Source organism: Carya illinoinensis, chromosome 1 (assembly GCF_018687715.1).
Source record: "Carya illinoinensis cultivar Pawnee chromosome 1, C.illinoinensisPawnee_v1, whole genome shotgun sequence".
In the NCBI taxonomy this organism is placed as follows: Eukaryota; Viridiplantae; Streptophyta; class Magnoliopsida; order Fagales; family Juglandaceae; genus Carya; species Carya illinoinensis.
Window position 1 is genome coordinate 7,852,474 of NC_056752.1, and position 15,141 is coordinate 7,867,614.

At 34.6% G+C, this 15,141-nt stretch overlaps 1 protein-coding gene across 1 annotated transcript; it reads left to right on the forward strand.

Annotated features, from left to right (window-relative positions):
• The first annotated feature begins 12,946 nt into the window (after positions 1–12,946).
• On the forward strand, positions 12,947–14,363 carry LOC122308953 (60S ribosomal protein L3-like). Its single transcript, XM_043122243.1, has one exon. It carries the CDS (start codon positions 13,002–13,004, stop codon positions 14,166–14,168), a length of 1,167 nt encoding a protein of 388 aa, XP_042978177.1. The 5' UTR covers positions 12,947–13,001; the 3' UTR covers positions 14,169–14,363.
• Positions 14,364–15,141: the final 778 nt, after the last annotated feature.

Here is a 15,141-nt window from a genome sequence, read left to right on the forward strand (position 1 = left end):
GATCTATATGTGCAATCTGTCTATCGATCTGTCGGTCTATATGCGCCTTCATATCTGTCATCATTGTTTCAACCCAAGCAGGTCGCACATCTCCAGCAGATGTAACTCACGGCTGCTGACTAGTACTCGCCGATGGGCGAGCAACATCGGCCCCAGACTCAGTCGGGGGAACAAGATCTGGCGTAGGACCAGACTGACGCCGAGCTGAGCCTCTCCCCCGTCCAATGCTCCGGCGGTGTGTGGTTATGTCGATAGGGCTCATCTGGTTTATAACCATCTCCTCCGCCTGGAGTGGCACTCCCCGGGCTAGTAATAAGCGGCTGATGATGACTCCGTACGGGAGATTATTCGTGGTAACGATGCTGGCCTCGTAACGGATACGCTCAAATATAACAAGGGGCAAGTCAATGGGCTCACCACGTGCCAAGCCAATCAGGAACTGTGCACGAGCCCGACTGAATGTGCTCTTATGTGCCACCGGGTCTACATTTGTTGCAACAAAAATGTGCAACATGCGAAAGAAAGGCAGCAGTTGATTCTGGCTGAAGGAGTTCGGCCTATCGAGCTTTGTGCGGTCCGTGCCAGTGAGGATGTAGAAATCCTGGTCCCGCTCATCGTCACCAACCTCAGCAGCAATAGAATCGCCCTCGGGTTGATCTTCTTCATGACTGGGCATAAACTCAATAGGGCCCGAAGATGAAGCAGACGTAGCTGGATCTGCCTCAAATATGCCCGGGGAAAATGCAGCTGCTATGTCATCAGCCTGAGCAGCTGTCGACTCAGGTAGTATACGCGGAATCTGGAGCAAGTTGGCGAGAACATCCACCGAGAACTGAAACTGTACATCGCGTACACTGAGAGTATGGGATGATGCATCGTTAGGCATGGTGGCCATCCCAATGTAAAACTCTCGAACCATTGTGGGGTAAATCTTTCCCCTCAATGTGCATATGGGGCCCCAGCCTCTGGTGACGAAGACGTCTCTCAGCGTCTTTTGCTCCCAGCTGAGCTCATCAAACTCATTAATGAGGATTTCTTGTTCCCCCATAACAGTTCGTGCCCCCAGTCGAGCGATGTCCGGATTGCCTCCATCCCTCCCTCGCTTCCTTGTCGTCATATACTGAGCCATATCCTGAAAATAAAAAATATATATATAACTTATAACATTTAAAAAAAATGATTATAATCACAGATACATACGTATTATGACATATATGGATTATACTAAAAATTAAAATATCATCCTTATAAATTTACATAATTTTGCCAGTAAAACTTTTAAATAATTTCACTTTTTCAATATATAAAATAATAATACCTAAAAGAAACAATATAAAAAAATTTTTATAGGAAACGTTCGAACCTTAATACAATGTACGTTCGCACGTTAAAATAGGTGCGAATTTACAAAGATGATACGTCCGGACGTTTTTATCGAACGTTTCATTCAAACGTTCGATAAAAACGTGCGAATAAGTTCATTACGTCTGAACGTATTATCCAAACGTTTGGACGTAATGAATTTGAACCGTCATACGTTCGAACGTTCTTACTAGCCAAAGAATACCAACGGTTTACGTTCGAACGTTTTATCCAACGTTACATTAAAGCGTTGGATAAAAACGTTCGCACGTAAAACTAATACGTTCGCACGTTACAATATAACGTGCGAACGTTAATAATACAAAAGGTCACACGTTCGGACGTTGTGTCGTGACGTCCGAACGTTACGACACAGAAACGCTAAGTCGACTCAGCCATTACCGTAAGCTTCGAAACGCATGTTTCGAAGCCACAAACAACCAAAATATGCATTTCAAAAGATGGAGAATGTTTCTACGGTCCTATTCTATCATTTTACTGCGAATGGTGGCCGGAAATGCAAGTTTTATAACCGGGCTGCGGTGGGTTTCAAATTTTTGAAACCCACCGATTAAAAGCAAGGAAATAGAAAAGGGAGAGGGCACATTACCTTTTAGTGACGGTTGTGGTGGCGGATGGCGACGGTTGCGGCAGCGTGCGTGGCGGAGAGGATGAGAGAGTTTGAGTTTTATAACCGGTTTCGTACAAGTTATGGCCTGGAAACCGTCGTGCCTGGCCTTATATACAGTTAACATCCGAACGTTAATTAATTAACGTTCAGACGTTAACTGCACTTGCGAACGTTATGCAGATTACGTTCGAACGTAAAAGCATACGTGCAAACGTATAACTTTTACGTTCGGACGTTGTGTTAACATGCGAACGTACTATAGTATATGTTTGGACGTCAACCAAAACGTCCGAACGTTTTGGTTATAACATTCGAACGTTTTTACACTATATATTATATTATATATATTATATAATATATTATTATAATATATATTATATTACCTATATATTACTATATAATATGATATATAATATATAATATTATATATTATATAATGTATAATATTATATACGTATAATATACATATATTATATAGTATATAGTGTTAATAGTGTATATAGCGTATACTATATACTGTTATACGTGTATATAGTGTATACTATATACTATATAGTGTTATACTATATACTATATAGTGTTATACTATACAGTATATAGTATATTACACTATATAGTGTATAGTGTATACTATATAGTGTTATATAGTATGTAGTTTTAATACCTATATAATGTTATATACGTATTATTGAAACCTATATTATATAGTATATAGTAATATAGTATACTATATTATATACGTATATTATATACGTATTATATACTATATATAGATATAATATATATTCGTATGTTATTATATATTATATTATATATACTAATATATTATATTATATCTAGTGTATACTTATATAATATTATTGTAATAATATTAATATATATTTAATACTATTTAATATGTTAATATATATAGTATATATTATATAGTAGTATTATATAGTTATAACTATATCCAATACTATAGTTAATATACTATAGTATCTATATAATAACTATAGTATATTATATAGTAATTATATAGTATATAATATATATAGTATATACATATAAAGTATATGTATAGTATACTATATATTACACTATATTTGTAGTATATATACTATATTATATACAAGTAGTATATATAACATAGTACTAGTACTATATTATATCTATAATATATTTACTATATAATATATTATACAATATTATATAGTTATTATATATAGATAACATACTATATAATACTTATACTATATTATAGACTATAATATATTATATTATAGACTATAATATAGATAATATAGTATATAATACTTATACTATATTATAGACTATAATATAGATAATATATTATATAATATTTATACTACATTATCTAATAACTATATTACTTTAATATAGTTATTAGATATACTATATTAAAGTATACTATACTAGGATAATATACAATTTTTCCTATATAATATATTATAATATACTTGTTATAACTATAATATATAATATACTTATTATATATTATAGTTATAATATAATATATATTTTATATTATTAGTTTATATAAAGTTATAATATATATATAGTACGTTGTTATATAATATTTATGTTATATATATTATAATTGGTACAAATTATATATTAATTATTATTGTATAATTTATAATTTAATTAATAAGTATATTATGAGGAATATACTAAATATATAATATGTAAATAATAATATTAACGTTCGAACTTTAATGAGAAACGTTCGGACGTTATAATAAATTCGGACGGAAATTTCCCGCTTAAATCAAATTTGCACAGTACGTTCTAACGTACTATATAAACGTTCGAACGTTACTGACTAATACGTAGGATGGACAACAATACGTGCGAACGTACTGTATAATTATTGGGCGGGATAATTTTACGTTCAAACGTTAATGCGTAAACGTTCGCACGTAAAATGAAACGTTCAAACGTTCATTAATGAACGTCCGAACGTTAATCGCATAACAAGCAGAAAATAAAACTTTCACGCACGGGAAAGCAGATTCATTTTTGCTTTCCTCCGTGCGTGTTAGAGTGAGAGACAGAGAGAGTTTTAGAGAGACGGAGCTGGGAAGTGGAAAGCAGTGGGGAGAGACAGAGAGTTTTAGAGAGAGGAAGAGAAGAAGTGGAGGGTTATAGTGAGAGGGAGGTTGCAAAGGTATTTTTTTAAGCAATAAGGTAAATGGTTTTTCTCATTTTTTATTTGTAATATACATGATAATTATCAATGTTTTATTTCATATATATTTAACTAACTAGTATTGTGTATTTTTTGAATGATCATTTGTTGTGAATTGTTGAGAAGTTGTGATTTTTGAAGAAGAATTTATTTAAAGCACAAGGTATATATACTAAACTCTATTGTTACATTTTATTGTGGATATAATTTGTGATTAAGTTTGTGTTGTTTGGATGAATTAAAAAGAAAAATTATTGTTATTGAATATGTTTATTCTTAATGTGATAATGTTTTAGTATAGTGTATGTTTTTGAATAATAATTATTTGTTAGTTTATGTGTCTATTTTAGTAATTTGTTGTTATAAAAGAATATATATAACAATTTTTTTAATAAATAAATAGTGTGATTATTTGTGTAAGAATAAAAATTTTAAAATATAATTTATTGGATGATGAAGATTATAAATTATAATATTACAATTATAACTATTATATATATAATTAGTTAAATAACTAATATAATAAATTATCATATATTACTAAGTGTCAATAATAAGGCATAACTATATAGTATATATAAAAAATCGTATTACTAAAATGATAATATAAATAAGTATTATAAAATAATAATACTTATTTATCTAATAGCTCAATAATCCTAAATATTTTATCTAATAATATATAGTATAGAGTATATTAGTATTAATCCATAATAATAATTATCATGTAATGTATAGTATTAAAAAATGATTAATAAGAAATAGATAAGTAATTATAATAATAATTACTTATTTAATAATAAAAATTATTATAATAATTATAATAATTTTGGCAATAATAGTAATAATTATATAATAACTGATAACAATTAAGTGTTATCAATATATAGTATAACTAGTAATTATAATCTAATTTACTATATATTATATTAAATACGAGATAAATAAGTAAAAATTGTTATTTTATGCTATATAATAACAGATAAAATATAAGTGTTATCAGTAACTTATAATAGTAATTATAAGATATTTTATAGTAGCGTTATATATTATATAGCTGATAAATGACATATAATATAATAAATTAGGAATTATATAAGTCTACAAATAATTTCTAAGTGTTATCAATCATTAATAATATAAATATTATTAGTACATCGGGATAATTCAAACAATGTGCGCTAATTTATTTGTAGACTTTTTTGTTAGATATTGTATAACATTGCATAAATAACCTTAGACCCATTTGGGAATTAGTGTACATTTAGGTGTACATTAATTCCTGAATTGTCCAGTGTGGACAGTTTGAGATTATATTATCTGTATTGCACATAAACGTTATTCCTACTTTGAACGTTTAGTATGAAGTTTCAGTGTCTTCCTCATTTGTTCTTCGGGTATACTGTTCTTAGGGTCATAATCCCTATATGTGAACATGTATGCTTGGAGAACTATGGGGAAGTGTTACCGAAATTTTTACTAACGTTCAAAGTAGTAGAGTGACGGGACTTGTGCAATATGGAGAATATAATCTCGAATGGGATAGGACCAACTACCTTGAGAAAGAGTACTTTGAACATGATGTATCATGACATGCATGTGTATTTAACTTTACCTTAATTACTTAAAAATTAGATGTTTTTAGAAATGGATAAAAGTTGGATGCGTTTACGCGATAGACTTGGAAAAGATTACATACCCTATGCGCGTGGAGTAAGGGCCTTCATTGATTTTGCAAAGGCGTCTGCTGATAGTCGTGGTTACATTAAGTGTCCATGTCGAGGTTGTAAAAATTTGTGTGCGATAGGATTGGATGAAGCTGAAAGTCATATATTTGTGAATGGTATGGATTTGGGCTATACTCGATGGGTACTGCATGGTGAGCCGTATGCTGAATCAGTGGATGACTTATTTAGTTAGCGGGAAAATTTGCACAACGTGGATGATGATTATGAGCGAGATGAGATGGAGGAGATGTTGAATGACATTGGAGCTGGGATGTTTATGGATGAGGTTGACGACAATGGCTGAAGTGGGCGACGGAATGATTCAGATAATTTTCCAGAAATGTGGGAAGATGCAAAGCGTGAGCTTTATCCAGGTTGTACAAAACATTCTAAAATATCGTTTATTAGCGGTTGCTTCACATAAAATCATTGTGTGGAATGTCAACCAAAGCAATTAACATGGTATTAGACTTATTTAACGAAGTGCTTCCTGAAGGATCTGCATTGCCGAAGAACTTTTATGAAGCGAAACAGTTGAGAAAGGGATTAGGATTTGAGTACAAGTCCATACATGCGTGCAAGAATGATTGTGTTTTATTTTGGAATGAGAATGAGGAGAAACAAGCATGTCCTATATGCGGAGAGTCGAGATGGAAGGATAAGAAAAGCGTTCCGGTTAAAGTATTGCGATATTTCCCATTGAAACCCCGGTTGCAAAGATTATACATGTGTAAGAAAATAGCTCACGATATGAAGTGGCACAAACAGAAAAGAGTTCAAAATGATGGATTTATGAGGCACCCTGCTGATTCACTTGCGTGGCAATCTTTCGATAATCAATATCCAGAGTTTGGGATAGAAGCAAGGAACGTGCGTCTCGGACTCACAACTGATGGATTCAACCCTTTTGGAAATATGAGTACAAGTTATAGCACTTGGCCTGCAGTGTTGATTCCGTACAATCTTCCACCATGGAGGTGCATGAAGGCGCCTAACTTTTTGTTAACTTTGCTTATCCCCAGCCCGAGATCACCTGGGAATGACATTGACGTATATTTGCAGCCGTTGATTGAAGAGTTGAAAGAGTTATGGGAAGCAGGCGTCAGAACTTATGATGCATCCACATCAACAACTTTTCAGATGCATGCTGCGGTAATGTGGACGATAAATGACTTTCCGGCGTATGGGAATCTTTCTGGCTGGAGTACTAAAGGAAAGTTAGCGTGTTCGATGTGTAATAAAGAAACTACTAGTGAGTGGTTAAAATATTCTCAAAAGTTGTGTTTCATGGGTCATCGACGTTATCTACCAACTAATCATGCATGGAGAACAGAATCCGCTAAGTTTGATAGACGCGTAGAAGATAGAATTGTGCCAAATGAGTTGTCTGGGGAAGAGATCCTGGAACAATTGGTACATGTGGCAGCGAACAATTTTGGCAAAGGTCGGGGAAAGAACAAGAGAAAACGAGGCGTAGCAGAATTGAATTGGACAAAGCGTAGTATTTTTTTTGAGTTGCCGTATTGGTCGTCCTGCATGTTGCGACATAGTTTGGATGTAATGCATATTGAGAAGAATATTTGTGATAATATACTTGGTACATTGATGAGCATCAATAAAAAGACGAAAAATACGATTAAGACAAGGAAAGATCTTGAGAGAATGAGAATTAAACATAATTTGCATTTACGAGTGGATGGTGAGAGGGTGGTCATGCCGCATGCATGTTTTACAATGACAAGGGAGGAGAGGATGGACTTCTGCAAATGGTTGCAAGGTGTGAAGTTGCCAGATGGTTATGCTTCAAATATTAGTAGATGCGTAAGTCATGATGACTGAAAAATTGGTGGATTGAAAAGTCATGACTGTCATGTATTTTTACAGAAGTTATTACCAGTGGGAATTCATGGGAAGCTAACATCTGCTGTACGTGTTGCCATAACTGAACTGTGTATGTTTTTTAAGGATTTGTGTGCTCGGGTAGTGAAGCGAGATATGCTGCAGAAACTGGAAGAAGACATTGCTACTATACTATGTAAATTTGAGCAAATCTTTCCACCGTCATTTTTTTATGTCATGGTCCATTTAGCAATACATTTACCCCGGGAGATCATGTTGGGTGGACCAGTACAGTTCCGTTGGATGTATCCAGTTGAAAGATATTTAGGTCGACTGAAGCGCACTGTTGGGAATAAAGCCAGAACTGAGGGTTTAATAGCAGAGGCCTATATACACAATGAATGGTTAACATTTTGCTCTTTATATCTTCGTGGTGTTGAGACACGATTTATTCGTCAAGAACGAAATGCTGATCTTGCTGCTCCGCCTTCTCGTGAGCTATCAGTGTTTTCTCAGAATGTACGACCTTTGGGTGCACAAACGGGTTACGATTTACTTGATACAGAGTTGCGTAAAGTTCGGTGGTACGTACTAAATAATTGTCAGGAGATTGATCACTATCTCAGGTATGTCGTTGTACAAGGTTTAAATAATTCTAAAGATTATATACAACTTTAACTATTGTTATGTAAAATAATATGATAATATATACTATACAGTGAGCACATGGACAAACTTAAGATGGAAGGCGTCAAGGATATAGTGGCAAGACACGAGTCAGAATTTTCTGGATGGTTTGAACAACGTGTATGAACTAAACTCTATACTATATGTTACATGATGAAAGTTTTAACTCTAACTAATATTTAATAAATGACATTATTTAAATTGTTAGATATTGGAACAACGTGCTCGTGATCCTGGATCAGTCTCTTTTGAATTGTATGCATTGGCCCGTGGTCCATCAAACAGAGCACTTCGATACACTGCATGCACAGTTCGAGGTTATAGATTCCATACTCTGGACCGTGAACGTAATAGAAAAACTCAAAACTGTGGTGTCTTGGTCGAGGAGAGTCATGGAACAGATGATATTGATTATTATGGTGTCATTCGTGATATTATCGGATTGAAATATCTGGGTGGGTCTATAACATATGTCTTCAAATGTGATTGGTGGGATCTAGGCGGTGGTCGGGATTCGATATATAGGGATAATCATTTTACGAGTGTCAATACTGCATCTAAATGGTACGAAGATGATCCATTCGTATTGGCTTGTCAAGCTACTCAAATCTATTACTTGATTGATCCAATGAAAAGTGCTGATGAAGATAGTGGAGAGATAACTTGGCGAGTTGTACAAAAATTTGTCCTTCAAAATATATATGAAGTAGGAACGAGTGCAGATTACGATAATAGTGGAGATGAAGATGACACTCTAAATGTAGAGGCCTACCAGGAAGATGGAGGAGGGGATATTAACTTATTTGTTGACCTTGGTGCATTCGAGTTGCTCCCCTTATGTAGAGATGACGTCCTACTCATCCATCTCGACCCGTCTTCATTAAATTATCACTCATTTGAAGAAAGTGAGAAAAGTACAGAAGAAGAGTCAGAAGAAGAAGACGAATAAGAATCCGGGGGGGAAGTGGATAAGGATGACGAACAAGAGCTTGATGATGATGATGACGAAGATGTTATACAGAGAGATTCTGAAACAAACATGGAAAATACATCCGAAGATGAAGACTAAAAATACTAAAAAGTTTATTCATATACAGCCATTATAGAATTTTATAATAAATATAAATTTATTCTAATAATATTTTTTTGTTATATATAATCATTTCCAAGTATGCGGCCAAAAAGACAAAGGAGAAATGTGCCTCCTCCACCGAGTCCAAGTCCTGAACCCATTGAGGACTCCCCACCTGAGGAGTCTATTCCCGAAGATGAAGTTAACATTACAGAGAACGATGCACAGTCGACACCTACCGGTAAGGAATGTTTACGTTAATACTATATATACTTAAAGATGTTTGTTTCAATAAATAATATATATAACCTTCAAAATTATACTATCATCTATTAGTTGATGAACAATTGGCTCGTCGCGGTCGTGGCTATACACGCGGCATCTCACTTGAGAAAAATCGAAGGCATGGTAAATTGAAAATCAGAATTCCTGATAATTCCACTGGAGGAGTGAATGATAGTGCAGCAGCGCTTTCCTCCTATATTGGCACAGTAATTCGAGCTTATGCTTCATTTTATGTGCGCTCCTGGAGAGATGTGCCAAATGAGATTAAGGAACACATTCGGAGTCGTGTGCTGGTGAGTTTACTTATTATATCATTTTTTTCACCTACATTAGTTTATTATATTTTTAACGTAATTAATTTATAATTAGGATGAATTTGACCTCGACTTTGGTCGTAGCGAGGATTTGAGAACTGTGAATGAGTTAATGGCTACACTATTCCGACGTCACAAGGGACGATGTCACGACCATTTCAAGAAATTTGAGACGTTTGAAGAGGCTGCACAGTCCCCTTTCCAGCAGATGAAATTAGACGACTGGATAAAGTGTTGTGATCTTTTTGCCTCTCCAGAATATCAGGTATTTTAGATTTATTTTCTATAATTATTTACATTTATATTTGTTGTTTATATTATATGTATGTACATATATTACAATTAACGGTGAGAATTATTTTTGTAGCACTTAAGTTCTACAAATGCAAATAATAGATCTGCTCTGACTATTCACCATCGTGCTAGTTCAAGATCATTCCATCGTCTTGCTGAAAAAATGGTAATTAATAAACGCAATAATTCATATTTTTTCTTATTATTCTTTTATATAAGTACTAATATTGTCTTTTTCAAATTGCTAATGTCGTTTTCTTAGAAACGTGATGATCCTGAAAACTTTTCCCTCATTCATGTCTATGCTGCTGCTCACACTAATGAGCATAGTGAGTGGATGGATCCTGCAGCTGCAATTAATTATGTAAGCGGTGTTCCTTTTGTTGAATAAATTATGTAACATGTGATTAAATTATTTTTTATTTGTATTTCTTTTAATATGTTACTTATTGTGTGTTTTGATCTTTCAAACTGCAGGAAAAAATGATGGAGATGCAGTCAGCTTCTGGGGATTCCTCTCCTAGTGACTTGGACATTTTTTCACAGGTGCTTGGGCCCAACTCTAGTATGGCAAGAGGTTTGGGACGATCTTTCAAGCATTTCGGTTCATCTTCCTCAACCTTATTGACATCACAAATTAATAATCTTACCAAAGATTTAGAAGCTGCACGACGCGAGAATGAGTATATGAGGTCTAGACAGCAAGAGTTGGAGTCCCTCTTAGAGCGACAGTCTCATTTAGAGACGCGTTTGCAGGACCAACAAAGAGAACATGAGGAAAGAATCCGTAGTGAGGTCCAAGAGCAAGTGCAGCGGGAGATAATGATGCAAATGGAGCGTGTTATGTCATTGCAACAGAATCGTGCTGGGCGAGGAAAGAAAAAGAAATGAATTTTATTTCTGTATTACATTTTTAACATCTAATTTGAAAACAGTTTCAAATAATATTGGTTGTGAAATATGTACCGTAATGTGAAACAATTGGTTTGTTTATTAAGTGGATGAGTTTAGCATTTCTGATATGTACGTTCGAATGTAAAAAAAATACGTTTCAACAGTATTAAACGTTCAAAAATATGTTCGAACGTAACCATACAAAATAGTAACAAAACGTTCGAACGTTTAAACCCAATTTAAAAAAACGTTCGAATGTCAAAAAAGTTTAACGTTCCAAATATCCGAACGTACACTTTACGTTCGAACTCTACTCTCTTAACATTCGAATTAACGTCCGAACGTCATGTTACAAACGTTCAGACATTATTTCATTTTCGTTGGATTCGAGATTCGAACGTAACGTTCGCATGTATAAACGTTCGAACGTTTACATTATATGTCCAAACTATAATCAACAAACGTCACCTTTTCTCGTTCGGATGTCAGCTCGTCTTATTTACGTTCGAACGTATAATTTTACGTTCGAACGTTATATTCTGTGACAGATTCTAACCGTCACAGAAAATAATACGTTCGAACGTTATTTCAAACGGCACATCTCCAACCGTCACTAAAAATATTTTTAGTGACGCTTGTACAGTAAACTGTCACCAAATGTAATCCGTGACGCACATTACGTGACAGTTGTGGTGACGGTCAGAAACCGTCACCAAATATATTTCGTGACTTTTTTGCATTTCTTGTGACAGTTTCATCTGTCACTAAAACCTATTTTTGTTGTAGTGGAAGGCATATGAATTAAGAAAATGCTACTATGCCACCGGGCACTATTGCTTAGAAAAAAAATTATTTTTTTATTTTTTTACTTAATAATTAAGAAAGTGATTTTAAATACATTAATATATTTTTTTATTTTTTAAAAAATATTTAAATCTATTAAAAATTGTAAGAAAAAAATAAAATTATAAGTGGGAGACACGCCCAGCATTTACCATTGGGCATAGTAGCCCTGTCCTATGAATGAAGAGTTTTGTTAGGTATAAGCATACTTTGTACATCAATTCGCATATTAATGACTTTTTTATTTAAAAAAATATTTGAAAGAAGAAAAAAATATTTTATCTCATAAAAATTATTTTGATCTTCAATTCATATTATTTTATTAAATTATACTTTACATATTAATATTAATATATAAATTGATGCAAAAAATATATTTGTAATAAGATTTTTCCGTGACTTTTACTAGAATCGAGAGAGAAGAGGCATGATTTATTAAAATCGCCAATGGAGTGTCACCAAATAGAGGGTCTTATCTTTGTAGGCTTGGTGGGCCAGCTTTTTAGTGCTAAATGGGGCCGATAATGCGCGTAACTCACATGGAGTGTTGGTGGTGGCTTTACCCTAAATACATGAAAAATGCAAGGTAGACGATCCTCCACCGAAGCATTCGCACCGACAGGTGCTTTTTTATTCTTAAGTATTAAGAAATGTATTAACTTATTTTTTAATTTTTATTTTTTTAACTGTTAAAAAAAAATATTTTGAGGTGATCCTTCAGTTCGGTCTATCGAGAACTGCCCATAATATATTTAGCAGCAATGAATGATGATTCCACATTAGATGTATGTGTGTATATATATATATATATATAAAATAGCCTGTCGGGAACAGTCGCCGTAAGCCAAAGCTCAGGAGGAGAATGTCGCACAGGAAGTTTGAGCACCCTAGGCACGGGTCCCTTGGGTTTCTTCCAAGGAAGCGAGCTGCTCGTCACAGGGGAAAAGTGAAGGCTTTTCCTAAGGATGACCCAACGAAGCGATGCAAACTTACTGCATTTTTGGGCTACAAGGCTGGGATGACTCACATTGTCAGGGAGGTTGAAAAACCTGGATCAAAACTTCACAAGAAGGAGACTTGTGAGGCTGTTACCGTTATTGAGACTCCTCCTATGGTTGTTGTCGGAGTTGTGGGCTATGTGAGGACACCACGTGGACTTCGCACGTTGAACACTGTTTGGGCTCAGCATTTGAGTGAAGACGTGAGGCGGAGGTTCTACAAGAATTGGTGCAAGTCCAAGAAGAAGGCTTTTACAAAATACTCAAAGCAGTATGAATCTAAAGAAGGGAAGAAAAATATCCAATCACAGCTGGAGAAAATGAAAAAATATGCTACTGTTATTCGTGTTTTGGCTCACACTCAGATTAGGAAAATGAAGGGATTGAAGCAGAAGAAAGCACACCTGATGGAGATCCAGGTCAACGGAGGAACTGTGGCTCAGAAAGTGGACTATGCATCCGTTTTGTTTGAGAAACAGATTCCTGTGCATGATGTTTTCCGGAAGGATGAGATGATTGACATCATTGGTGTGACGAAGGGTAAAGGTTATGAAGGTGTTGTCACTCGTTGGGGTGTCACCCGCCTTCCCCGGAAGACTCATAGGGGTCTAAGGAAGGTGGCATGTATTGGTGCTTGGCATCCTGCTAGAGTCTCATTCACGGTTGCAAGGGCTGGTCAGAATGGATACCACCACCGTACTGAGATGAACAAGAAGATCTACAAGCTTGGCAAGAATGAGGAGTCACATGCTGCTCTCACTGAGTTTGACAGGACTGAGAAGGACGTTACTCCAATGGGTGGCTTCCCTCATTATGGTATAGTGAAGGATGATTACCTCATGATCAAGGGATGCTGTGTTGGTCCAAAGAAGAGGGTCGTTACGCTTCGCCAGTCTCTGCTCAAGCAAACATCGCGTCTTGCTCTTGAGGAGATCAAGCTCAAGTTCATCGACACCTCCTCAAAGTTTGGGCATGGCCGATTCCAGACAACTCAAGAGAAACAGAAGTTTTATGGACGGGTCAAGGCATAATTATGCAAGCATGTCAGATGTTTTTGGCCATCAAGTTAATGTCGTTTTTATGCCATGCAATTTTTTCTTCAGGACAATTGCGTCGTCGAAATCTATGTTGTTTGACACATGTTTGAGGATTTTGAACGGTATTTTGTCAAGTTTTATTCAGACGAGGATATCTTTTTCATCTTAAATAATTAGTATTGCTACAAATATATATATATATATATATATATAATAGCCCAAATAAGAAAGCTATATATATATATATATAGCTGTCTTTACCCTGTAGATGAATCTATTAAATATCTGGGCCAAAAAATACAAAAATAGCCCAAATAAGATGATTAAAGAAAGCTATTTTCCTGTGTTAAGCAGCTTCTTTAATTTTCTCACGCTTTCTTAGGGAAAAAAAAAAAAAAAAAGGAAAGAAAGAGATGAGGCAAGAAAACCAAATCCAGGAATGTAAAATAGGAATGAAAAAGAGAGAAAAAGAAAGAGGTCTTAAGGGCGAAGGATTTGAGACAGAAACAAAATATGTGATCTGCTTTATATTCGGTCTTTCTAGTCTAAAGAAGAAGAAGAAGAAAAAGAAGAAGAAAAATATGCTTCGCTACTCATCCGAATAAGTTTTGCTTTGCATCCAGCATTTTTCTTTCTTTTGCTTTTTTTTAGCATTTTCCTTTCTTTGCTTTATTCACTTTTGTTTTCACTTTGCATCCGAATAACTTTTGCTTTTTTGCTTTTCTTCTTCTTTTCCTTCTTCTTCTTCTTCTTTAGACTAGAAAGACCGAATATAAAGCAGAGCACATATTTTGTTTCTGTCTCAAATCCTTCGCCCTTAAGACCTCTTTCTTTCTCTATCTTTTTCATTCCTATTCTACATTCCTGGATTTGGTTTTCTTGCCTCATCTCTTTCTTTCCTTTTTTTTACCCTAAGAAAGCGTGAGAAAATTAAAGAAGCTGCTTAACACAGGAAAATAGCTTTCTT

Excerpts from the sequence above, each read along its gene's own strand:
- LOC122308953 (XM_043122243.1), top strand. The coding sequence starts at position 13,002 with ATGTCGCACAGGAAGTTTGAGCACCCTAGGCACGGGTCCCTTGGGTTT.